The sequence below is a fragment of the Dermacentor silvarum genome, chromosome 10 (genome assembly GCF_013339745.2).
Source record: "Dermacentor silvarum isolate Dsil-2018 chromosome 10, BIME_Dsil_1.4, whole genome shotgun sequence".
Classification (NCBI taxonomy): Eukaryota; Metazoa; Arthropoda; class Arachnida; order Ixodida; family Ixodidae; genus Dermacentor; species Dermacentor silvarum.
Genome location: NC_051163.1, coordinates 15,980,789 through 16,008,495, shown reverse-complemented (window position 1 = coordinate 16,008,495; position 27,707 = coordinate 15,980,789). Strand labels below are relative to the sequence as shown.

General features: G+C 42.3%; 1 protein-coding gene across 6 annotated transcripts in view; it reads right to left on the bottom strand.

Annotated features, from left to right (window-relative positions):
* The window catches only part of LOC119430932 (6-phosphofructo-2-kinase/fructose-2,6-bisphosphatase-like), a 78,043-nt gene that overhangs the window by 9,884 nt on the left and 40,452 nt on the right, over window positions 1-27,707 (bottom strand). For 2 of the 6 annotated variants that reach the window (XR_007464096.1, XM_037698401.2), the window contains exons 9-12: window positions 27,486-27,590; window positions 25,024-25,065; window positions 24,835-24,922; window positions 16,477-16,604 (exon numbers count right to left, since the gene is read on the bottom strand). Coding sequence is in view for 5 of the 6 variants with exons in the window: in XM_037698401.2 (XP_037554329.1) it covers window positions 16,477-16,604; window positions 24,835-24,922; window positions 25,024-25,065; window positions 27,486-27,590 (363 nt within the window). In the remaining variant the exon portion in view is untranslated. Of the gene's footprint in view, window positions 1-189; window positions 7,586-10,656; window positions 16,605-19,456; window positions 23,827-24,834; window positions 24,923-25,023; window positions 25,066-27,485; window positions 27,591-27,707 lie in introns of those variants that run through there. The other 4 variants (XM_037698399.2, XM_037698400.2, XM_037698402.2 and 1 more) reach the window with 3 other exon arrangements.

The following is a 27,707-nucleotide window of genomic DNA, read 5'->3' as shown; positions in this document are numbered from 1 at the left end:
CCTACGAGAGCGCAGCAGCACCAGGCGTGCATGCCACAATGGCACCACCTCAGGACCTAGCTACACCCGTGCGCGCGCTGGCCTCTGAACTTTTAAAAATGGCTGTAGTGACTCCTGCTGAACGCTATATTGGCAAACTAGTTCACGAAACGCGGCACTGGCCAAAGAAGTAATGTACGCGCAGATCCGTTTGTAGATTCCATAAAACGCTTTTTATTTCGTCAGGATTTTACAGTGGGACTAATGGTGATGATAATAATCATAAGCACAAATACTTCTGTGAAGCGTTCAGACCATATACACTTGTGTACAAGGAGATCAAAAATATGCTCAAGAACTATCACGTATACGTATAATATGTATATACCTATGCAAGCACAACAACAACAAAGGCTAGACTGTCTACACGACGTCCGAAGTACTTAAAGGCCAACAGCAACGAAGTTATGGGGCACGTAAGAAAGCATTGTTTCAGCCAGTGTCGATTTGGAGCAGCCGTTGTGCAAAATTTGACGTTTGAAAATGCGAGTAGATACGTCGCAACAGGCTCCCAAAATTAGACGGTTTCGATACCGAAACTAAGAGAAAAAAAAATACGCTGCCCTTATCGCTAACCAGAAGTGACGCACGACTTGGTACGCGCGGCCCCTAGGCATGGCCTTCGAGATTAGCCGTTGCCAGCGGCTTCCCGCGCTGAAAACATCTCGGAGTTGACGTGCTGGAACTTACGTCATACTCGCCAACCACCAGGTGGATGGGCTGTCTGCTTAGGTCCTGACATTTAAAAGCTGCTAATAAGAAAATTAGACAGTCAAGTAATTGGACAACCCTGAAGCTTTCCAAGATTGCTTCAGTAGTATGCGCTACTCGTGTATAACTAATTTAGCCCAACTTAAATTTCGTTGCTGGTGGCCTTTAACGATAGTGAAGGGCTCCTATATCATCTTGTTTAGCGCGGGAAAGGTTACCCCCTCTAACTCAAGAGCGCCAAAGCCACAGTGACGTGATTATTCATACCCCGTTTCATACAGGGCAGGCAACGCTGAGGAATCTATGCAAGTAGTGCGGCCTCAGAAGTGTCACTCCGCGCGGTTCGCACTGCGGTTACTTTTGATCTGCGACGATTTCTACGAAATAACCACTTCAAATGTTACAACTACGACTGGCGCACGTAAGTTTAAATCGAGTCACGCATGACTTGCGCACTTTTGTGCTTCCAATATGCGACGTACTACGTTTTTGGTCACATAAACCGGTCACTGCGCCCGTTCGGTGGTAATGTGGTTCAGATCTGCGAAGTCTGCTATGTAATAGTGACGAGCTATTTTGCGACTAAAGTACGAGACGCCGAAGTATACGAGGCATACCTATATCATCATCAGCGTGTTTTTTATGTCCACTGCAGGACGAAGGCATCTCTCTGCGGTCTCCAATTGTCCCCGTCTTGCGCTAGCTCATTCCAACTTGCGCCGGCAAATTTCACAACTTCCTCAAACCACCTCATTTTCTGCCGTCCTCGACTGCGCTTCCCTTCTCTTGGTACCCATTCTGTAACTATAATGGTCCACCGGTTATCCATCCTACGCATTACAAGGCCTGCCCATATCCATTTGTTTCTCTTAATCTCCATTAGAATATCGGCTATCCCCGCTTGCTCTGTGACCCACACCGCTCTCTTCCTGTCTGTTAACGTTACGCCTAACAATTTTCGTTCCATCGCCCTCTGTGCGGACCTTAACTTGTCCTCGAGCTTCTTTGTTAACCTCCAAGTTTCTGCCCCATATGTTAGTTTTGGTAGAATGCAATGATTGTGCACTTTTCTTTTTAACGACAGTGGTAAGCTCCCAGTCAGGATTTGGCAATGCCTGCCGTATGCACTCCAACCCAATTTTATTCTGCAAATTTCCTTCTCATGATCAGGGTTCGCTGTGAGTAATTGCATGACTTAGATAAACGTGCTCCTTTACAAACTCTAGAGGTTGACTGGCGATCCTGAATTCTTCCCTTGCCAGGCTATTGAACATGATCTTTGTCTTCTGCATATTCATCTTCAACCCCACTCTTATACTCGCGTACGTATCTAAACTATAGGTGACGCACTATTATTTGGTAACGGATGCGAGAATTGAGAGAATTCTTGCTAGCCTTTGCAGCGGTGCCTGCTATGTATAAAACGGTGTATGGTGTGCACCGACAGAAGAAAGCCACATGTCATCACATGCCGTTATGTTCGATCGATCACTCCCCGAAATGTGCGCGTTATAGTGCGCACTGAATCCAGCGCCTATAGTGTCGCTTTATAGCAGACACCGGGACATTACCAACGCACAGCGATACCCCAGATCTTTTATACCAGTGACGGAGTAAAAGTGCCTGAAACTTGCAAAGTTCAGTTCTTGGCCTCCTTTAGCATACAACGCACTATCTTTGCCGATTAAAAATTTAGGCCCGCGCAGACGCCGTGAGAATTCATGACGTCACAGCGAACTGTTGCGGGGACTTGAAGGCGTTGTCGCCACCTGCCTGTTTTTGAGTATTTTCCAACTCATCAAGTCTCTTCTCACGTAGAGTTTTTTTCTTCTTCTGCATTATAGATGGACAATTAACTAGTAAAGCTCAAATTACTTTTTTTTTCTCTTTTTTGTGTCTAGTTTACTAAACTTGTTTCAGATATTACACCTCCGAAATAGCAAATAGGCGACTCTTTAGCGACAAACGGGCGCATGGCGAAGCAGAAAAACGAGACAATTATGAGACGTTTAAACTTCGCCTGTAAGAGCAGAACGCGATAGCATTCAAAGATCACCGACTGCTTCTCACACCTCCCGGCAACTGCAGCTTATGTCGCCGTAATGTTTACCGGGAAACGCTGACGGCGAACGCTATGTACGAAGGCGAGCGTTCTGTTTTTCTTTTTTTTTTCCCCGGCCGGCCGGCACCGCGGATGCCGCGCTACGATTGGTAGAAAGCTAATAGAAAGCACGGCGCGCGCGTCACTCTGCGATTGCTAGAAACAGGGCACGAGTCGCCCCAGGATTGCTAGCGAGTTTTGGCTCACGCTCAACGCCGTTGGCGCTGTGCTCACTGCGTAACGGGGCCCTTAAAGCTTTCGCTTTAAAACCAAAATGCGGGTGGCGACGCCTCCCTCGATTTCCCGCACCAGCTCTCAATGACGTCATACATTTAGCAACGTCAGGTCGTGGCTATTTACTACGCCTATATTGCAAAAGGTAAAAAAACAAACAAACAAACTTGTAGACTCTTGCTGCCCGAAAATGGTTCTACATGTATGTAGGCGACGATACCGCAAAGCCCTTGACTCCACACAATTCAACAATCGGCACCGTGCCTTGGGCGTGAAAAGGGGACTATGGCCCGTCAAATCAGCTTTTTTTTCGACGAACAGAAGCAAAGTGCGTTGAGCGGGAAGGGCAATATATAACTAATATGTCAGCCAAGTTTAATTAGTGCCCCCTTTTCGCGTTTCTTTGACAACGGTCACCCATATAAGTAGCCAAAATTTCTGGAATCGAGCTAATCAGATTCCTTCGGTTGGTGCACACCTTATCCACAGTGACTGTACAACAAAAACTCCAGAACCAGGCTTTAGTAACGTACTGCGATATCGCACGGTACATATTCAGTCACAGCCGCTAGAGCCATTCTATTATAGCCGAGCGCTTGTACGGCTCAATCCGCTTAGCGGGAATAGCGCATGAGCAAGATGCTCAGCCGCTGTTCAGCTTTCCAGGCCTGTTTGGAGTCTTATGGCAAGTGTAATTTCGGGTCCAGGCTTGTTTTAATGGCGCTTAACGCATTATTAAAGTCCAAATCTGTACGGAGCGCTCATGTAAACAGGTCCAACCCCCGTACTCTAGAACAGTCTTCCACTCAACACCCTACCTCAACCCAGGAAAGTTTAAGCCACCGCCGCCCTTCAACAAAAGCGGTCACTGCGCTACATGTACACTCCACAACAATCTTTGAGAAACGGAGTGTCTTCTTCAGTGGAAGAGCAGCGCTGTGATCAACTCAGAGTTAGATTTAAAGCGGACAGACGCATCAGCCGGTCAGCAGTCCATATAAGCAAGATATGTGTAGAGTAGTGGTGGAAAAAAAGCAGGGAAGAGACTGATACGACCGGTTTCGTTACAGGCATAGGTAGCAGTACAAGGTAGATAGCTAAGTTTTGAAGAAGAGAGAAAAAGCTCAAGGAGATGCATACAAAAAATGCTGGAATGAAAACAGCATCCCTGACTAACTCAAGCTGGCTAGGTGACTATCACCGCCCCGTTTCAAAGGGGACGCCAATAAATCATCATTATCATGGCGTGGAAGAAGAGCTTCGAGTCGAAGATTCTTTCAGAATACGGGGGTTGCGTGACAAATGCGTACGAAGCGCGTCGTAAGAACGCTCACCTTAAATGCTCTAGCACTGACCTTTGTCACACACGGCTACTCGTGAACCTGCACGATATATCACCAACGTGGCAAAACACATACCGCATACAATACGGTTCACAATTGTAAGTGCGCGCGGCGCACGTATACAGAAATGTCCGTGCGCGATACTTAATCCCTATACACACTGCCATATACAAAAACCTGTACAAGTGCTCGCTACCGGCAGAGCCGCAACGACGCGCACAACCCTGTCACTATCTGCTACCTCTGACTGCGTAACCACTACAGTTCGGAATTGTGCAGAATAAGTTTTATGCCCCTGAAGTTCCGTTAATTAGTTCTTTCAAGTGTCTCAGGAGCACGCCGGCAAAGCTAAATGCATGCAATGGTCAGTGACACATGCTTGGACCGACTTACTGTGTCCACGTGCAATTGGTCTCGTACCCGAGCAATCTCGAGACCAAATCCCGAATAACAAGCAAGATTTGCGCTAATACACGGCGAAGAAGTATTAACGTAGACGGGATGGGAGCAGCAGTGAGTGGCGAAACCTTCTGATGCTATGGTTCAAATATAGAGCGTCAGGAACGCTGCGTTGTACGACACGGTCGACAACCGTCGACTCTTGCAGCACCGCAAGATTTCATCCAGTTATCCGAAAGGTCGAATTAACGAATGGCAGCAAAATTAACAATTTCAACTTTACTTAAATATTTTTAGTGCTCGACATTTTCTGCATTTTCTTTTCCCTCTTGAAGCGCGACTCAATCAGCATGCGGTGAAGAGCGTCGAACCGTTCATGCACTGCCTTCGGCTTTGGACTGTCACGTTTTGTGTCGTCGTTGTTGAGCGGCCCACAGACCACAAACACTGTCGTCACCGACGGTGACAAAGACATCAAAGGAGACAAACGCAGTAGCACCGTCTGCTGAATTTCGTGTATTTTCGCATTCGAACTGACCCGTTTTCCTGCCATAGCAGCGCACTGTTTCTCGCCAGAACTTTTCAGTGTGTTCGAATTAAGCGAAAAGTCGAATTAAGCGAGGACATACTGGCGGAGGTCGACCGTACTTCTGTTCTGAAAAATAAGCTTGATAAGTGCATCCGGCGACACTTTTATGCCTTCAGATAAGAAAGAGAAAAGCTTTCGATGAGAAAAAGTTGAAGTTAGCCTGGCCTGCAGATAAATTAAAAATACCGTAAAACCCGGAATATAGGTCGAACTTTTTTTCAAAAAACCATTGCGAAAAGTCGACCCTCGTCTTATATACCGGACATTGACGGAAAAATTCGGGAAGTCTAACAATGGGCAGAAGAAGTAAACAGCCGCCTTCGCCATCGCATTCAGGCTGCTTTTTCACATTTTGTTTCAAAATGAGCGGAAGCCGACGGCAATTCGCCGTCGCCTTCAAGAAAAAAGTTGTCGCAGTTTCACCTGAAAGGCGAAGCATCAATTGCGATAGCAAACGATAGCAAATTTGTAGAGAGCTATACGGAGTAATGATAGTAGCTTTATCAGCTGTATAAACTTGGACATGCAGCAGCACCGGCAACACGCATAACTGTTGTCGACGCCGTCGGCGTTTTGCCCGCGTTCGCACAAAATGGGTGCGGCGTTGGTGACTGTTGCCGGAGCCTCTGATATAAATAGGCACTTGGTGCCGCAGCTAAACGTAGCCTCCCTTCCCTTCCCTTCCCCTCCCCCACGGCCTCTCGCGCGTCGGAAGAAGGCGCGTTTGCTCTACATATATGGTGATTGTAAAGGAGGAAAGAGACGCCTACTTCTGCATGCCCTTAAGGGAGCACGGCGCAGAACGCGCGTTTGTTCTCCGCCGTGCGTTCACTCCCCGTTCACTCCTCGCGCCCTTTCACTCGCACATACAGCGTTCGGCGCGCGGCGACGATTTCATCTCCAGTGACGTCATACGGAACCTCACGGCGACGGCGACGCCGACGGCAGAAATCTGCTTTTGAGTGTCCATATAATTGCTATCGCAATAAAAGGCGATTGAGTAGGCGGAAGCCCACGGCAACCCGCCAGGTTGCCGTGGGCTTCGTATCGTGCGGCCATCGACCCGCGTGTTTGTCAGCACCTTATCATCACGGCACGGAGCAGCATTTAAATAAATACCGTCACCATTGTGCAACCAGCTGAGTCGCATTTGTTTAAGGGGTGTCTTTCGGTATATTTGCCATTGAAAAAGATTTTTTTCATTTTTAGAATTGCTTAGTTGGGGGGTCTACCTACATTCCGGTTCGACCTATAGTCCGGTTTTTACGGCAGTCCTTCAATGCAAAAGTTCCGTGCATTGTAGGTACATCACAGCATCGCAAAGCGTTGCCATATTTGATGCTAATATAAGGCCATTTGATAATCCCGTATACGGCTTCTAGTATTCTACGCTAATATATCTCCGCCACGTTAAAACGTTTTTCACCCACTTTATGGTGTGTCACGTTCAGCGGTTAAGTACCTCTGTCGGCGGCATAAAACTTATTCTGCATTACTAAAACGCCACTTAGAACTTAACATTTCCCACGTACCCTTTCTCCCACGCAACTGTCAGAAGCTCCACAGGATCGTCAACTCTGCACAATAGCAACTGCGGTCGAATGCGCGTGCACAGGAACAGTTCCGGACGGGATTCCACTGTCCTATCACAACTTCCCTAGTGCAGCATCAAACACAGCAAGTTCGCGCCGGGTCTGCACACCAGGGACAGTTTATCACATACTTCATAGGATCACAACACGAGCCGTACCTCACGAGACAGAGGGAAACAAAAAATAAAAAATAAACGCAACATACAAGATGGCGGTGCATTGTGGGCAGGGCAAAGGTTGCAGGTGCCATCACACCGATTCAGCCACTCATTTGAATTCTCATCCATGTACCTTCAGGCAAAGTTACCGAGGCCCCAGATTTTTCGCCAACAGGGATGTCTTCAGGAACAAGTACACATACACAACCTAGGGTCCATTGCAGGCTGTCTTTTTTTTTTTTTTCGCCTTTGTATGGTGGCCAGAAGGTTTGTTTCTACGTAACGCCAGGCCAAGATGTTGTCCATCTCAAAACATGTAGGATCGTCGGAAGAGGAGAGGACGGAAATCTAGAGATGCGGTATATATGGGGTCACTCGTCGTTCTTAGACTTGAACTTGTCCTCCAAAGTTCCTGGAATCTGAAAGACAATTTTTTTTTGTTCTCCTTGAAGGCGTTTGCATGTAACGAAGAATAAACCACACGACGTGGATTTTCAGGAAAAAACTTGCATAAGGCTGGTGTTCCACTTCAGCAAACGTGGGATCGACAGTTTTCAAGGGGGCTACCGCACCCGTGAGTAGCTACCTCACCCATGAGTGACTGCAAAACTGCGATGATGAGTACTGCAACATGATGCAATGGTATTGGAGACAAATACATGGACTGCTGGAATATATGTCCGCAGAATATTTGCATTGCTAGGCACTGGAGTGATTATTTTACAGAGCCTTCGCAGAAGAGGTTATAACCCAGCTGATTGAACATGCACGGCAATTAAACTGAAAACGGGAACAAAAAGGAGAGAAGTGTAAAGGCTAGAAACAAGATGCAGAGACACGAAAAATACCTTTGTACCAAAGTGGCAGCAGAGATAAGTTAATGGAAGTTTTATGACTCATGATGTTGATCTGTGGCCATTCACTGCTTGGCAGCATCAATTTGAAAAGTGCCATGCATAGGACCTAGTGGTGGTGGTGGGGGTTGAACCAAGTATAATGATACCCTAAATTTCGAGTCATATCTTGCGTAAAAACATGATCGAATGATGCCTGCGGGGCTGCCAAAAAAAATTGGGAAATGTCTGAGAAATAGTGCATATACTGAGGTGGCATACAGTGTAATGATCTCAGCTACTATGTGAAAGAGCAGTGATTCCGTGAGTACCAGAAAGAGAAATGTCGAGAAGCTGTATTGATACCCGGAGGGAGGGGGAAGTATGACAAATTCCTGCCCAACATTTATTATACAATACAACTGCCACATGTCTACTTGCAGCATGGTGTCAACCATCTGTTCAGTTTTATTGAGATGAGTGGTCAAAGTAAACTTCACTGCACATCACAAGTGCCATATGTTGTCGGCACAGTTCGTTTTTTTTTTTTTTCATTACATAAAGCCTTGCCACAGTTGACTGACTGACTGCAAACAACTTGGACACACTGCTGCACGGTAAATAAACCATGTGTGCAAATTGCACTGTTGGGCGTTGTGCTTATTAAGGGCCACCACCACAAGCATGCTGTGGCCCATAAACGCGACTGCCCAGGCATTTGGGTAAACGTATCTTTCGACACATTACCAAACTAGGCTGCCTGTCACTATTTGTGGCACCCTTCTAGAAAGTTGGACATGTTTATTTTCTAGCTTACCATTTCAACTTGCCTGTCCACGTCCTGAGTCACTTGTGGTAAACCATCTCTTGAATAATTACTTCACAATGTACGAAGACTGCTGAAATATTTTCTGCTAACAGTCAAACGAAATTATTTCCCTATAGTGTAGGGCTCCTAATACACAATTTTGGCATGCCATGATTAACAGTGAAGGTATTGTATATAATCGGACTCCCTTCAGAATTCGTACCATGCACCTACTACAATGAAAAGTTATGGTTTTTAAGCATGCACTGCTATCAATGCTCAATATATCTAAGTGTACTTTCTCCATACATGAGCAATGCCAGCATGACAGCCAATGCTTCTATAGGGTCACAACCAGTTCTCCAATTACGAAGGCAACATGGTACAGAATATTATGTTCCGAGTTCATACAATTTCATACTGATTTCAGATCATACATTCACCAAACTTATGTCCACGTTTTTTTTTTTAATGTTATGTTCTGCTGTACTGACACACATTCCGCTACCTTCGGTATACATTGACTAATTATGTGATTGCAACCTACTGAGCAGCCTCAAGAGGTGACATGCTTTGTGGGTTGACAGAAATTCAGCAATGCTCGATTCTATAGAAATGATAATAATGGTGTCCTACTGGTGTTCTTGACGTTACTGTTAACACTGCCTCTTTTAATCAACCCGATGCGGCTGGACTGTTGGGAGATTTAGGTTGTGCCTGTCATAAGAATAACGCAATAGTGATGCTACAATTGTAGCAAGATATATATATTTACCATAGCAATGTATTGCTTTTTTATTCCAGAGTTTTACGTGCCAAAAACCACCATTTGATTACGAGGCACGCCGTAGTGTGCCTCTGGATTAATTTCGACTACCGGGGGACCTTTAACCCAATGCACGGGACATGGGCTTTTTTTTCATTTCGCCGCATAGCACTGTTATGACAGTGAAATGAGAGGCGTAATATGGAAGTATGACACCTGTTCTAGATGGTCTTATGCTGTACTGTGTGGCAAGGCTTAAAGACCAACTGTAACGAAACTTAGGACTGCATAGAAAGCCTAGAGATAGTGTAGATACAGAGGAGCATCTGTGCAAAATTTGACGAGTGAAATATGCGTAAAAGAGTTACGAAAAGCTCACAAGATTAGCAGTTTTTGATACCGAAACTGAAAGCAACGCCACCAATACTGCTTGCCAGAAGTGACGCATGACGGAGAATGCGCAGCTTCTCAGAATGACCTCAGAGATGAGGAGTCACCCGCGGCCGCCTGCGACGCAGTGAACAACCTCGGAGGCGACGTGCAGGGCCTTACGTGATAGCGACAATGACCAGGGGGGTATTCTGCAAGTGTCCACCTAGTGGACATGCCCATTTCGTCTGCTGCTGAAGTTCTGATTGGCTGGGCTGTGGTACGCGTCCTTTTGACGCGTATCCCCCTTACTCCTGGTGCACAAGTCACCTGCATAGGTGCTGCTTAAATGGCGCTAACAAGAAAACTAGAATTACCAGCCCTGCAGCTTTGCCAAGATTACTTCAATGGTGTGTACTGCTCACTTAAAACGAAGTTAGCCAAAGTAAAATTCAATTGCAGTTGGTCTTTAAGTTGAATTGATTGAGTCAGCAGCTGGTGCAGCAGTTCAAACACAAGGAGCAAAGGTCAATAATGGCCAGAGTTACCTGTATGCTGCTAGCAAACAGACTAGTACTACAGACCTTCTTGTCAAACAAGCCCCAACAATGCATATACTGTGCTAAGACTATTCTTATGCATGTGTACTCCAACCATTTGAGGCTATCACAAAAAATGCAAGAATGATAGGGATGACAGCGAAGATACAGCAAGCAATAAACAAAATCTTCCTTTTATTAACAAAGTTTTGTTGAATCAGTGGCATCACAGCACTGCGGGTGCAACTACTGACATTGGATTGAAGACGCAGTTCAGCTACATTGCACGGCACAGCACCAAAACTGAGAGGTATACAGACAATGCCAAGGAAGGTACGCTGTTCAGTGTCATGCTTTCTACCTTACAGAACAAACAACATCAAATTGATAGGGCACGTATCCATCCATTTGGAATGGCAAAAAATCTCTACAATGCAGCTACATTTAGCAAGGTAATAAAATCCTGCTATCACAAAGGTCACTGTCATGCTTACGGGGATCGCAGAAGGTAAACTTACGATGCTTGCCCCTGATGCATGCACTATTAAAAGGCTGCTTAAGAGCTCCAACAAGAACTATCACAGCTATGACGTAGAGCTAATTTTGAGTTGGCCAGCATATGCCCATCCTAGCAACCTGCTGACAAATGAAATAAATGAATAGAGAGCAAGCAGCAGGAGCATGTACAAAAAAAGTGTACGCAGGTCAGCGTTGCCATTTCATCCACTAGACCTCAGCTTTTACTGTTGCCTTAGCAAAAATAATGCTCCTTTAGCAGATATTCGACAGAGTCTGAATAAATTTTTAAAGCAACTTCTGAGTGCATTCGCAAGAATGCTTAGTGGGTTCTAAGAAATTCTGAATGTTACTTTAAGCAGTTATTTTGGAAGAAAAATCTGCTGTGAAAAATGCAGTGATCTGCTGTAGACCTCTGTTAATACAAATATTACAATACAATGCCTTCATGCAAACCTACAGGAACACATTCCATCATAAAATAAGGAGCATTTTTAAAGAGATTAAAAAATTAATTGCTCTTGATTGAAATGTCACCACAGAGAGTATATCTACCGTAGACATGCCTATATAACATTGTGGCATTGCTATAATTTTAAGTGATACTTGCACTGATTAAAAAAAATATGTCTCCTTTACTTAATGTTACTTCTTGTAGAAACATTGGTAGATTGTTGTGGGATTTACAATATATACTTGAACTTGTAACACATTTTAAGTGTTTTGGGACAATCATCGTAAGAAGCATATGGCAAAGCTGATGCAGGGGTTATTCATGCAGGAAGCTCTACATTCAAGACAGGTGAGAACAGCTAAGTACAGAAGCCAGCCAAAAGTCAGATTTGTGGGCATGCAAACTACAAGCATGACATGATGACAGATGTGCTTTCACATAGACATTTCAGCCATGACTCAATGACGGAGTTGAAATGATATCGAAAATGTTTGTTCTTATGCAAAATATATATGGAGAACTTCACATGATATGATGCATATCGTAAGCATAATTAATGCCGATCACCAAGTTTGCTGAAAAGTACACACTGGAAAATCGACTGTATATGTACTATTCGTGGAAGGTCATCAAACATGAGAAAGCTAGTCAATGACAGATGCATTGACATAATGGTGATTGACACTTTTGTGTTATTGCCATTAATGCACAATAAGCTGCACAGAAAATGTAAACACAAGGCATCTGCATTATTATATTGCATGCATTTTTATGGCACAAAAGATGGCGAGCCACTGAACTGCCATTAAATGACACCAATGCTGCTTCGGCACCAATGGATTGCACAAACCTGCTCATCAGCACAATTTTCAACAATGCAATAAGTGGTTATGCAGATATCTTTTTAAGCTTCTTCTATCAGCTCTCTTTTCACCTGGGCAGAGCAATCACTAAACCTGAATATTGGCGTAAGTGCTCGTGCTTAAAATACTGCATTAAATTGCACCATATGTGCAAAGGGACGCACTGCATAAGCATGACATGGGTAAGTCCCACTGCGAGGGAAGCCAAGATAATATGCCATAAAAGGAAGAGCATTTTCAACATGCTTACAAAATTAAATGGAACAATGAATGGTATAAAACAATACAGCACTGCTAATAAAGTATACAACATTAAAAAGAAGAATGTGCTAAATGTAAACGACTAAGAACATGCCTGCATTAGAGTACTACAGTGTGATACTTACCGTATTTTCCGGTAAATAAGCCGTCCGAAATGACATGGAGCTGAAATCTAAGTGATGCTACGACCTTGCCAAACTCCGAAATAGATGCCATGCACTGACTCGTGACACACAGGGAACTGATGTCACCAATCACACACAAAAATAGTTAGGAACAACCAATCACTACAATGCATCTAGAAGATACAGTGCTTTTTGGACCTCAATCCAATTTGCACATTCTAGGCATCCACATTCCATGGTGTCTTTTGAAAGCTATGCTTCCACATGCACTGCTAGCTAGCACGTCAGGTAAAGTGCGAGTGTGTTCAAAATTGTAGCTCTGTAAGCGGCACGGCTTATCTACTGAAAGATACGGCAATGTGAACACTTGAAAGTTGAGTACAGGTATGTTCACAGGTACAATTGCACTCTGAGCTCACCCTACACTTGGATAAAAAAATATGGTGATGTAGGGAATGCAGCCAGTCATGTACACATGCCGCAGAGGGAAAGTCTACATGCTAAAACTTGGTGTATTATGGGTAGAGTGAATGCTCTAGTGTCTCAACAAAAACTGCCAAATGCCAACAAGAAGCACAACTTGTGTAAGACACCAAACGTTTTCTTGCACACCTACGGTGCAGTTCTATTAACATGTAACCTATAGCGAAGTACTTTGGGGATCAGAATAAGAGGCAGATATGTTACGATATCCTTCACACCCCAGTGAACCTAATTACAACAACTTGTTCATGTGCTTAGTGAGCCTTCATAACCACTGCCCAGATGACAGCACAGGGCTTTGTGCCAACAAGGCTACAATGCTCAAAAGGTCAATAATTATGCTGTTCACTAAAACAGCATATAAAACCAACCGACAGTGAAATCAAAAAATCATAGAAAACACACTTTGTTTGATTAAAGTGCCTCAGTGATTGTATAATAGCCAAACTTTATATTTATGCTGCCATACAGTTTAACCTTTTCTCAACCAGTGACGAGTATAGTCACCAGATACCAACGTATCTTACGACTAGTATAGTTGTCATGAGGGAAAATGCAGTGTAAACTGACAACAAATATATCCATCTGTTTGCTTGTACTTCCAGTTTTCAACACTAGATGTCGGCACTTGTCAATGTTAGCGACATTGTGTATAGTTTCAACGTATTATGGGCTGCTTGAACACTTGAACTGAAAACATGCAGCAGTTACGAGCCACATTTATGGGAAATTTGGTACAATTATTGTAATTTCCAACAGCATGGGAGGTGTTAAATTTGTCCTTGCATCAATAACATCACAACCTTACCCTCCCCCAAAGATTACTAGACAGTAAGCAAACAAAAAGTGTTTCCTTCATAATTTGCATGATTTCACTGTCTGTAAGCTGCATATGCATTACCTGTTATTTCCACACAGGCATCACATCTTTGCTTAATATTGTAGTGTGTGGCTATTATGTATGATTACAGTTGTACCAAGGTATGTGAAACTATCTTAACAAACTCACTACTGGTTCAAGTGGAAAGCATGTCAGGCAAGCAACATAAACCAAGAGATTTCCTTCTACTAAGGGCTAACTTAAGTACTTCGTAGGCATGCATGCCAATGCTATATTAGGTCAGGTACAACAAAATGGCCACTTATGAGAGTAGATTGAGCAGTAAAAGGTCACCTGTCATTACCATTATAAAGCACAGGGCAACCATAAAATATGAGGGATATACTAGTAACGCATACTCAAATATAGTAATACCTTGTTTGTGTCTTCATGGTTTATACAATTACTTAAGTTTGTGGTGCATAACACTGTAAATAACCCATTTGTATCATACATGTCATGTTTCTATAGATAAATTTTTCACACTATTTTCTTATTTAAGAACATACGAGCGAGGTTCCGCTGTCCTAAGCAACAAGGCAAGGCCCAAAATTTACTTTTGACAAGGTTGCCTAGAACAAAATAGATGCCAAAGCAGTAAAAAAAAAAATGATGCCCAAGAATAAACACAGGCCATGCAGGCTCATAAACAGACCATGCAGTAACAAAAACATAAGGCATTTTGCGGAATAAAAATGCTGCAGCCTCCATTACAAAGAATAATATCATTGCACCATTCCTACAAAGATGTTGCAAAGACAACTGCAGCGTCACCTCAACTAGCTGAAACTAGCACTGTGCAAACGTTGATAATACCGTTTCACACTGGTTCACAGCAAATGTCTGGGCCTTGGTGTCTTCTGCCATTGCACTAAATCTTAGCATTTAAATGCACAAGCATTGAAAAGCTAGAATAATTGCATGTTTTTGTAACAGAGTATTGGCGAGGCATCAAGGTGTCATGTTTGCAGAGGCAACTAAATTTGGCAGAAAAAGCAGATGAGTGATTGTTACAGTATAACTGAATGCCACCTACTTCCTGTGTGTTAAACAGTATGAGCATCGCTGGCACGTTTCTGAATCATACAGAAGCTATCTCGACGAAAAGCTGATTCTCAAAAAGTATATTTTCTTATTCCAGGTATATATTCTTATTCCACTGACCAAAGAACACTGCCACTCTAAACTGCCACCTACTAAAGCACTGTGCAAACACTGATCATACCCTGTTTAACAATGATTCACAGCAAGGGCCTAGGCGATGTATACAGTGCCAAGACAAGAGCCCGAGCATCAAGTTACTGAGTTATCACATAAGAAATGAAAAAACAAATGAAAAAAGACCACATGTGGGCCTTGCCTTGTTAAAGTCACTGGACACACAGACAAGAGTCCCCTTGGTCTCTGCAGCTCAAGTGCAGTAACCTGAGCACTGCGTCAGTACACTTCACAGTTCAACTTCCAGCTATCCCCCCATTCACATCTCCTGCAGCCCAAACCAGGGAAAACTCAGCATGGCAACTAGCACAAAAAAAAAAAAAAAAAGCTGCATAAGCTTGGAAAGTAGTGTATACATTCAACGTCTTGTACAACTTGCTCATCCAAGAACCTCACAGCATCACAGTGACACAATTTGAAGGATCCTGCCTTCTGGTCTACTTGTATTCACTTCATTGTAATACTGTGAATGTGAAATTTTTTCACTCCCTTATTACTTGCCCACACAAAAAAGTACACATATAACTCATTGCTGACCTAGTAGGTTCAAACTTCTAATGGTCGCAAAACAATATGCGAGCACAGGACAGGAAAGATGCTCCTTGCTGTCCTGTTCTCACTTCATACTGTTTCACATCTTACCAACACATTTACAAAAACGTCCATGTTTTGCTTCCACCTGAAGTGCCAGATTTCCTGACCTATCCAGACCCAGTGCACGGTATTCTGGTTTAGGCTCTTATGGAACTAGCCAGGTTGCTCCTGTCACTTCTGCTGCTAGAACAAAATTATTGGACAACTCTGAGGGGGAAAAACATTAAAGACTGTAGCGCTCCAAATTTAGCCTTTTCAAGCAACTTGCCTACACCAGCTTTCAGCAGACTAATGCCCACACAACATGGACTCAGATTCAGCTGCTCTAGAATAGCCCTCTGACCACCAATTAACAACTGCAGCTGAGAAGTTGAAATCTGACCAGGGTAGGCTAACAGTAGTAGTCAATCAAGGGCTCCACTGCAGTGCTTGCACTGCCCCGGCTACTGCAAGTTGGACTGCCGAGACCAGCTGCTACGGGAGATATTCATCCCTGCACAAAGGTGTCAAGCTGTACTAGCAGTTCTTCGGTGATCTGCATTCCCTGCAGGTCAAGGTTGTCCACTGCAGTGGTGTCGGGGCACACACCGTCAGTACTTACGCTGGGCTTGGCGCGGTGCGTGTCCACTGCAGCTATGGGCACGCTGAACTTCTTCATCTCGCAGCCATAGGCCGTGGGTGTAAGCTTGATGATGCTGTGCAGTGGTGCACGCAGGTATGGAAGCTCCTCTGCGAGGCAGCCAGGCCATGATCAGGAGGCAGCAGCAACGAGAGAACGATAAGGAGGGAGGAGGGGAAGGGGTTGAAGAAAAAAAAAGAGGAAGCACGCAAATGGCAAGCTTAGGGGCCAGTGGAAAAGTGGGAAGTCTGTGACAAGAAACAAACTTCAGGACAGGTGTTAATGTTCACCGCAAGGCCAATGTCTGGCAGGGTATGAACAGACATGCATGTTACCCATGCTAATGTGCGAAGATCCCATCACACAATCTTCCAACATCACTCTTTGCACAATCTTCGAACTCACACAATATCATACAATAGTGAGAACCACGTTACAACAGTTAAGAATAACTACAGTGCTTGAGGAACAGACATGTCCTGTTGTGTGTTCAGACGTGTGCACTGAACCTATGGCTCTTGTGTACATCAAGGGCATTAGGCCCTTGTAAGCTGTGTAAGGAAGTCCAAGGAAAACACGGGGAATGCGGGAGATGGATATTCAAATTCATTTGCTCATCGTGTAAGGAAGTCGTTGCACAAGTTGGCACTTCATAACTGAACAACTGCTAAGTGAACTGTATATGAATTTAACTTGTGTCACATGCATGAAAAATAACCTAAACCCACATGACCATGAGCTGCAATATTGGTTATCGACATTCTTCCGCACAGTGGCAATTTGAGTATCGTAACAATGACACTACATAATCTTAGAGATTGCCTGTATGCTTTCTCATATGCAGATATGCTACACGTTCACTTGCAAGTTCGCTGCACAAGAATTCTGAAATCAGTTGAATACCAAATGCCTGCTTGGACTTTGTAAACTGTACAGAATATAGAGAATTTCATAAAATCAACTTAGTCAGAATGAGCTGTCATGGCCATGTATTTACCTGGCTTTTTCAAAATCTAGGCTAAGCTAGAACACTTACACCAACTTGGCCACACATATTAAATGAATATATAATTTGAAATTTGGTAACATCATAGAAACCCATAAAGCACCTTTGCAAGTACTACAAACTATGCAAGTTGCAGAGTTCCGACTGCAGAGCATTACTTAATGAAAATCTAGCTAAGATAAGAAAGCAATGAGATGAACTTCAATTAGACGAGCATACAATCAGGTTCTAGAAAAGGGTTCTAGAAAACTTTACAGCAATTTGTCAGGCAAATTAGTCTAAAAGAGCACACAAGGACTAAAAACTTGCAGTGGCATAATTGGCAAACAATTTCAGAGCACCTGAATTTCAGATGCCCAATATCCCTGCCAGACATGCCCTTTCAAAGACCATTGAAACCAACCATGATTGCGGTCCGTGAGACCTGTTGGCTCCCTTCCATGAGCTCGCATGAAAAAGGCAATTAGGCCCACAGAGCTCAATAATCCTTGGTTTCAAGTGCCTTTCAATGTGTTTGATAATGGTGTTAAGAGGTCTGTGTTACGCACAACAGGCCCTACAAGATTAAACACACAAAACCATGTGTTTGCAAACGTTTTCAATAGTGAGCAGTTATTCATTCTGTTCAATAAAGATTTAAAAAGCGCCATGTGTTATTCTGAAAAGCAACCAGTACCACCTGTTTCGTGTGCAAAAGTTGGCCACCATGAAGGTTTGAAAAAAGTTGAAAGACAGACAAGGGAAATTCTCTCCAACAAATAGATTTGTAGCAGAAACAAGGCCTCAAGTTTCCTTAATATCGGCAATGACACAGATGTACTAAAGGTAGTTTTCAAATGTCGACTGTGGCCTGTATACCAGCATTTTAGTAACCACGATACCGCTAAGACACTTAATGGTTCAACAGAGTTAGTAGCATAGTGAAGTTTTTTTGCCTGAGCTGAAAAATGCGCTTAACACGGAAATTTGAGTACAATGGGTCCTTCACAATTTCAAACTTTTTCACCTATTTCTAAAACACAAGGTTGTTTTATTAAGGTCACTAACGGATGCAAGCTCTATCTGCTGGCTCATGACAATGAGCAGTGCTGCATGTATTGATGAATTTTGAAAAGCCATGTTAGGCCATGCACAGCCATTTGCAGAAATTTCCAGAACACCGGCTGCTATGAGAACTTCTTTACAGCCTCATAACTCCAGCAATCAAGACTTGCAGTATGCCCTCGTGCGCATTACTTGTACAGTGAACTTCACAAATGCAAGCTACACACCCATGGCATGAGGCTATTTAGTTTGTGGCTTCACTGTTTCGAAAGGGTTGTAATCTGTGCCTACATGCACATACATTTGATCTTCAATATAATGAACGTGGATATAACAAATTGTTGGATAACGAGAAGAAAATCTAAAACGTGTTTTGCTGATATCAGCGGGTACTGAATATATGCTTACGATGAATATACGATAGGCATTTTTCTTTTGTGTGTGAAATTGTAATGAGGCGCGACTGCATTTTCTTTTAAAAAATGAGGGGGGGGGGGGGGGCAGCAAGGCTAACCACAAGCTACAGTGATGGCAAAGTTTCTGGGACTGAAGTGTCCAAAAAAGCCTTCACTGCACCAGGTACTAAATATTAATTTAACAAGAAAGACTGCCTAGTGTCCAACCACGTTTTTGTACAAGCCAGTATTTTAAAATACCTAGGGCATTTAGTGACCTTATGCTGATGAACATGCTGCAAGTGGTATAGTTTAACTTCACACCAAATAATATATTTGGCATGCAGTTTGTGATGTGCCTTTAATGTAAATAAAAGAAAGAAATTCTAGTAATAAAATGCCAATTCACCCCGCTTTTATTTCATATGCCCCTGTAAAAAAAATATAGGACTAAATGTCCATTATTAGACTAGCAAGTCTAAATTGGGGACAGTGTCCATAAAAAGCAACAACAATATTCAATCAAGAGAATTTATTCAGGTATTGAGCACATGACTCGTGTACATTCTATTCAAAACGTGGCAATACTTGAAGTTTAAACCATTAAAATATTTGTTTCTCAATGAGTTCACAACTACAATTTTTCTGCATGACGACTGCAGGCTATGCATATTGGTTCAGTAGTTGGATGTATTCACATTATATTAACTCCAGATTATTTTTTGGGGTCGGGCTCAGATTATTGCAAGGTACCAAGTGAAGATAGTGTACTGCAGTAAAATATTTCATGCAGAAACATTTTTATTACATTAAGCTTTGTAATCTTGTTGCTCAAACCTCAAATACAGCACATATGACCAAGAACTAATACACTAAAACAAGAGTTACCCATTACAAAAAGACGTGTACCATAAATATGACTAGTCCCTAAGGTATATATGTAAACGCATCACCTTTTAAAGGCCACAAAATATATTGTATGTGAAATCTTGAGCTTTATATAAATATTCATAAGACCGAGACTATGAAGACTGCCTACCAGTAAACTATAAAAAACAAAAACAAGTAGATGTGCATAAGGAGCAAATAAAACAATTGAACATTAAATTAATGAAGACGTTAAGCTGTGTCATAAGTAGAATACACCTCCAGAAACAAAACTGCTTTCAAGACTGCTAATGTCTTCCCTACACAGTCCTATTGCTTGAAAAGTAGTGCCAACAAACGCTGTACCAGTGATTGCATTGCTGGATGTGCATTGGCACCTCAGCAGCTGATTTAAGCTTATTGCTTTTACAGTGTTGCTTGTGAAATTTTTAGTGATTTTTAGTTTCCATGATCACACATGGTCAAATTTTCAGGTGGCCCAAACTCCTCCATATCTGCAACTCTTGAAACAAGTGACTAAAGGTGTCAATGTAATCAATGACACTGATTAATCTTTCGAATGTCTATTCATGATTTAAATAAACTGGGCAATCTAAACTATGAATAAGAATGTTTTGTGCAATATGTATCTTTATTTGAAATTAGTCAGGTTTTTAAAGATTCCTTGGATGAAATGTTTTGTTTTAGACTGATTTGTGATCATTCAATTTATTAGGGCTTGATAGAGTCTTTGACAAACAGATATCAAATCTGTACTTTATTTTGAACTTTATTACAGACGTGCATTTCACCAAGTGGCTTGAACAATGTTTTAGAATAAAACAGGTTCCATGATTGCCCAAACCCTGCAATGATCAGTTGTGCTACAATACTAAATACAGCTGGATTATGTGGGGAAGACTTCATCATTTTAAGTATTACCTTTAGTTGAATAAATGTGAAACAGCACAAGGTACCTACATCAGCTCAGCAGATAAAAATAAAGTTGATGGAAGCTTATATGTGTCAAAAGTAGTGAGATAAAGTGAAAGTGTGGCCTGAAACCCTGCTCTGGATCTGCTATTGTGCTTGAGAAGAAAAAGGTTCATTCACACATCTTTCACCCAGGATCTCAACCATTCATAGTGATAGATCATAAAGTACGTTGCACTTTACCGTGCAATAAGCAATAAGGGCAACCAAGTGGCAACGTTAAACAATTAGCAACACAGAACAGGATTATGTGGTCGACAAACACCAAGCCCCCTGAATGAGGTAAACTGTACAATGAACTCGAGTAGCCTTCGATATGACATGTCTAGTTTCTCCCATCAAGTTGTAAAAGCAAATTAGGAAAACAGAGCAACACAGCAAAACAATTTAAGAATCTAGCTAAACCTAGCAACACTGCATAGTTCTGAACAACACATTTTCCAAGCACACAGGAAAGAGCACTGAAAGACCAGTGTGAATGTAGATGTATAGTCAGTGGTTAAGAGAAATTAAGGTACAGTAAAGCAAAACTAAGTTGCTAGAATGCCACTTGAAAAGCTGGAATCAAGACCTTCATAAAAAAATGTTCACATGTGGAGAAAACTATGGTAATTACAGTAGAATTCACGGAGTCACCTGAGCGTAGTCACTAGACTAGAAAGTGGAAGAGATGTGAATTTCCTATCATACAGGACGAAAAGTTCAGCACCACAATACGTTTCATGCCGAAATGTGCCAGTGAACCAAATGAACACATAGTATTAGATGCCTCTTAAAGGAATGATTCTACACTTGAAGCAGTCGAGACAGATATATAATCAGCCACTTTGTACTATGTAGCTATGTATTGTGAAAGTCCTGTGCTAGCCATTTCCTCCATGGTTTGAGTCATACACTTACACAATGTCTTGAGGAGACCTTTGACTGGGTTTATCTAAATCTGGACAATGTCTTCATAGCTACAATCATTCTTAGAAAAAATAGTCTACAACATTTAACAGCACGCCACCTAGATGAGATGGTATCAATTTCCTTTATTTTGAGAATAGCATTCTCTTTTCCTTCCCAAGAGATTTGTTTATGCTTTTGAAACCGAAACTGTTGCCTCCGACTCAAGAGTGCAATGCTCACGGCAAAAACATGCGTCCAGCCCCATCACTGGTCAGACTTCCAAGTTGTTCGCTGCTTTGTTTGGCTTAAGACATTTGGTTGACCAAGTGGCTCACAACTGCTGCTCAACTATGACTGAAGTCATGCCAAGCTGTATCTCCATCAGATCAGACAGTTCACAACCAAAAAAAGGTAGCATGATTGAAAAGTGACTATGCTGAAGGCCCTCGCATAAGGTGGTATCAAGGTTTGTTTAAAATCCCTTCATGTTTCATTACACAGGCACACAAACAGGTTGTCTAGTGAAGAAATTTTGCACTTTTTTATATTAAAATGACAAATCAAAACATTTAGATTAGGATCTGCTGCCTGTTTGGTGGGATGTTTTTATTTGTTATCTTCAGCAATTTTGATGCTAGTATTGAGCGTATGGCTGCAGCAAACATTTTACCATTTTGTTTATCCAAATGCCGAGACAATTCAAGGCCAGATTTCAGCTACATTTTACAAATAAAGTACACTGATACCTCACTTTGCAAGCCTCATTGAGACAAGCAAGCAAAAGCTGTCTCAATACGCAGAGCAACAATTCAGTAGACATAGTGCACAGACAGGAGAAATAAAACCTTATCCATTGGAAAGTTTAACCTCCGTGCTTTTAAGTTAGGGTGGTTCAACCCAGATGTGCCAATACTGTCTCATTGATAGCGCATATGCATTCATAGGTCACTAAACTTAGTACTTTACTTGCTTCGCAAATTTCACCAGAGGTGCTGTACATTTGAACTCAATACATGAAAGACTGAAATATGATCCACATTTTAGTGTTCCACTGTGCCACAGAAACACTCCAAATATCCCTTCTTAAGCAAGCACTGATGCTGATCTTATTATCAGCATGCATGCAACTAATAGTGATTCCAATAGTGATTCCAGTCAATTAGGTATTTCGTGTTTATTCCAACTACAGTTTGTGCAAGCAAAGGTAGTCTAGCCAGTGTCTTATTTTCAACTTGAACACATACCAGCTAGCCTGTGCAAAGAATTTTCTTTTAAAAACAAATGCTTAAAGATGCTTTAAAAATGTGAAGCAACTTGACTTTTACACACACTTACACCAAGACCAGGAGGTTTCCAAAGAGGACTTAATAGAAGCCTTTGGTTGTGCGGACGGTTCTTTCAGTTGTTCAAGCATGAGCCCCTGTGTTGCCCTCCCATTTCTTCCTTTTCTCTGTAACAACATTATCCCCAACTTGTTGTTCTGTTGTTTGCACCGACATGCACACATTGATTTTAATATTTTCAAGCAATAATCAATGACTGAGAGTTTGAAAATCTACAAGCAGGTGCTCATTTAGGGGTCCAAGCAGATCTGTACTCATTATCTTATTGCATCTTGTGATCATGGGCACTAATGTGTTTTGGTCATTTTAAATAAAGTAAGGTTCCAAAGGCTGGAAGGTTGCAAACCTTGACGGTTGCAAACTCTTGACAGTTGCAAACTCTTGACAGTTGCAACGCTACAACACACAACCTAAGCTTTCAGTGATAACACGGCAGAGTGAAAAGAGTGCATTCATACTGTATCGGTCCAAACTGGTACCTCGGACACAAGACACAAGGCAATGTCTCACGACATCATCCCACCTGCTCTTTGGATTGCCAGTGCCAAACCATACAACCCCTACACATGGAAGCACTAGTAAAAAATATAAAGTCCGAGAAGAAGGGGGCAGAGGTTAAAGCAATAAAAAAAAAAAAAAAAACATGCGGAACAACACTGTAGTGGCGCTCAGAGGAGCTCGTGGTCGTCCACAGCGTCCACGTTTGTCTTCAACTCTGACATCTGGCAGCCGTGAGCCGTCAGCCTCAAGTGTAGGATGGAGTGCAGAGGTACGTGAATGCGGGTCATCTCTTCTGCACGCCAGAACGAGCAGAGAGGCGAAGAAGAAGACGAAAATGCCGAGCATAGGGGAGGAAAGAGAAGCGGGAGAGGAGAAAGGCAACAGGGCGTCACGGTCTGTGCCCTCAGCCTCTTTGAACCAGCACCCAGATTTCTATTATCCCCACAGCTAAATACCAGTCTTTCATTCAAAACTTTGCAACAGCAGCAAACGACAACCATGTGACATTTTTGCACAGTACAACACTGGCACAAAGGTGCAGCCCAACTCGGCAAACGCCCAATTAAAGCCCATTTGTTAGAAGCGTTAAAGCTTCAGCACAATGTCAAAGTTGGCACTTCGTGTATGACAAGGGACTCCATACAGCTTGCCAAGACAGTTAGTGCCAATGTGGTCGCCATGTTCGAAAGACAATCAAGGACCGACACATTGTGCAAGAAATGCATGGTTGCATGAAGGCGTTAGATATTGACACTCAAAAACTCCCTACCTGTTCAACTAAAGTGTTACGGATTTCTTTAAATCTGTTTGCTATACAAAAGTAAGAGCTAAATTTGCATCTGCTATACCTTCAATCTTGCTGACAAAAAATAAGTTTTCCAGAATGAAAGCAACCTGACCTCTGAGTACTTTCCTAACGTACAATTGAAATTAAATGTACTAGCTCAATAGTATGCGAGCCACACGAGAATTCTGACAAATACACGACTGCTCTGGAATAGGATTCTACAGTTTAAAACCACTGTCCACTGCAAGAAAAGCAGTGAAAAGTGGGCCCTCTTATTATCCCTACCCTATTTGCAAACTTTCAAATAACAAAATATTTTCACTTCATTTAAATGAGACAGGTTATTTGAAAGGAAAAACGACAACAAAAAACAACAACAGCGGAGTGATCACGCCCTGGTCAGACAGACTTGCCAGCAAAACATAGGTATTTGCAACTAGTAAAACAACAGTGAAGTGATCTTTCCCGATAAAAACTATGCAAAGTTCAACATGAAAAAGCAAGTCTACTCACCAGAGTTCTTGTCAAGGAAATAGGCAAGCAGACAACGCAGGACAGCTTGGTGCGCAACCACAAGGACATTCTCCTGGCGCTCCAGTTCCTGGCAAAGGACAAACATTCATGCTCTCATTGTACGGGGAAAAAAAACAAAAAGAAAAGACTTATAAACATGACAAGTGCAGAGTCAATGAAAACACTAACCATGATGACAGGCTCCAATCTAGCCACCAGGTCTTCATAGGACTGGAAAGAAAGATTTATATTTTTTTCATTGAAACTAAGTACAGCAGAATCTTATCAATTTTCCAGGATTTAAAAAATAATCTGTATCATACAAAATTCATATGATCCGTAACAAATAACGGTTACAACATCAAAGTTAAAGCGAGACATTGCCCTAGCAAAAATGGCAACAGAATTTTCTATTGGTCCAATCCCCCATTGGATTATTAGAATTCTATGCGTTTTATTAGGATTCAGTCAGTGCCAATAGGGTCCAATAAGTGACATTTGTTGCCTATATGACCAATAGAGTTTGCATTGGTACCAATAGGAAACATTTTTCGCTTATAAGACGAATAGATTCGTAGTCGCATCAATAGCGTCCAAGAGGCGGCAGCTATTTGTTACCTATAGGACTAATATGCTTGTATTGGCACCAACAGGGTCAAATAAGTAACAACTATAGGTTACCTATAGGACCAATAGGTTTTTATTGCCACAATAGGCTCCAATATATTTGTCACCTTTAGGACCAATAGGATCGTATTGGTACCATTAGAGTTCAATGAGCGGGAGCAATGAGTTGCCTATTTTTTTCCGTTGAACCGATAGGGACTCTAAAAATAAAAATGATTGAGCTGGAAATGCACCTAACAGTGTAAATTCCCCCCCAAAACTTCATAATGCCACTTGGGAAAGCATACGATATTGAGGAACTCATGCGCTGAGAAAGTAGCAGTTTCGTATACGATTGATTTGATTCGACAGTGGCCCCTGCACTTTGTCATACCGGTGTTATTCCAAGACAATTCCGTTATGCCAAATAACTAATTGGTGCACAAGTGTGACAGATACAAAACTACGCCTGTCAGCGCGCCGGTGCCATGACAGGTAACACGTCATCAACAAGTGCTGGCAGTAGTCATTTTGGCTCCTCAGGCTTTTGAAGTTTTTCCCCCTCAATGTTTTCGGTGGAATTTTTGTCGAGATTTGTGTTGTCGATTTGCGATTGTCTGCAGCCCATAATCACACAGGAGCACTTCTGTGGCACCTGTGTGGCGAATGCAACATGAAGTGTCAGCTCTACGAACTCAAGGAAGAGTCTGCATGGCCTACGACTAATGATTGCAACGATATTTCCTGCGAAATCACAAAATGTGTGCCGGCTGACCATCAGTTCCACTTTGGACTTGCTCACTGCCTCATCTATTACTTCGGAAGTTTCCCTGCAGTAACAATATAGTACATGCTGTGATAGACGATATGTTGACATGACTTAACGTGACTTACGAAAACAAACAGGATGCACTGACAGAGCAGCGATACTTCCAAATGTGCTTACTGATATTTTTCACAGTTCAAATCAGGTGTGTGCCTTTTATTTATTTCTTGCTGCCTCTGTCAATGCATCCAAAGCTGTTTCAAGCCTGTGCCAGAAGTTATTATAATCTAGTTGTCCCTCAGTCTGGTGCAATTCTGTACTTAGCATCATCTTTAAGTGATTGTTCTGTGGCTATTGTACCACATCTTTAGGATAAGCGCCGTCCCACAGAGTGCAAATAAAGTACTCCAAACTTTATTGTGTAGTGGACACGTTCCTGCCATGTTAGCATGCGTTGTGGGCAGCCACCTCACGATGCAGCTATTGGTCTAAAGCTGATAGCTTATTGAACCAATATGCCTATAACTATTGGTTCAATCGGCCGATTGAACCAATATTGGTTTTTCTATCGGACCTTTTTGCTAGAGATGTTTATGACAATTAGTTTTGGTTAAAGAAGTCCTTAAAAGATTTGTTGAGCTTTCGTCAATGTTGTAGAGGAGACCCTTTTGGAGTTTGTAAAAAGTTGCCCTAGTTATTTTCCAGCACTTGCTTGTCAAAGTGAATGCTTTTGAAGTGCAATAATCCCTGCCAGGATTACGGAAGACCAATATTAGTTATACAGTGTAAGCTCGTTGATACGATTCTGTGTAATATGTTTTTCGGGAATTTTTTTTTCTTTTCCCGATAATATGATTTGGTTGGCTAATATGTTGGATGATACGATTTTCGGATGATACGCTTTATTTTCCAGTTCCCGTGAAGATCGTATAAACGAGATTCCACTGTACCTTCTTCACAACTGTATGCCATGGTCGTACTCCCTCGACAGATCTCTCAGTGATTGAAATTCAAGTTATCTATCACGGCCCAGAAGATCGACGTTCAGAGTCACCCAAAAACAGGATGTATTGTACTTAATGCACTGTGGCTGGGAGTTAGTGAAAATTTGTCTTACTTCTATATATTCCACTGAATCTCCACTCAATAGAGATTTAACTAACAGCCTAAATTTCTGTTACTTCTATACATTCAACTGAATCATGACCGTATTATAGAGAATCAACCGCCTAAGAATGCTTTTATGCCAGTAGTGCGAGTCAAGCAAAGCGGAGCTCACCTCGCCTCGTGGGTACCGGTAATGAAACTTGTCCTGATCTCTGGCAGCAAACTCTTCAGGGAACTTCGCCTGGATTTCCTCGTATGTCATCTCCTCACATATGCCCTGGAGAACAACAGATAAAATTGCTTTTATTGTATACTGTCAACTGCATTCTCGGGGTCATTACAGGGAGGGCAACACTGTCTGTAAGGAATGAAAAGCAGCTCTTCTCAAATCTTC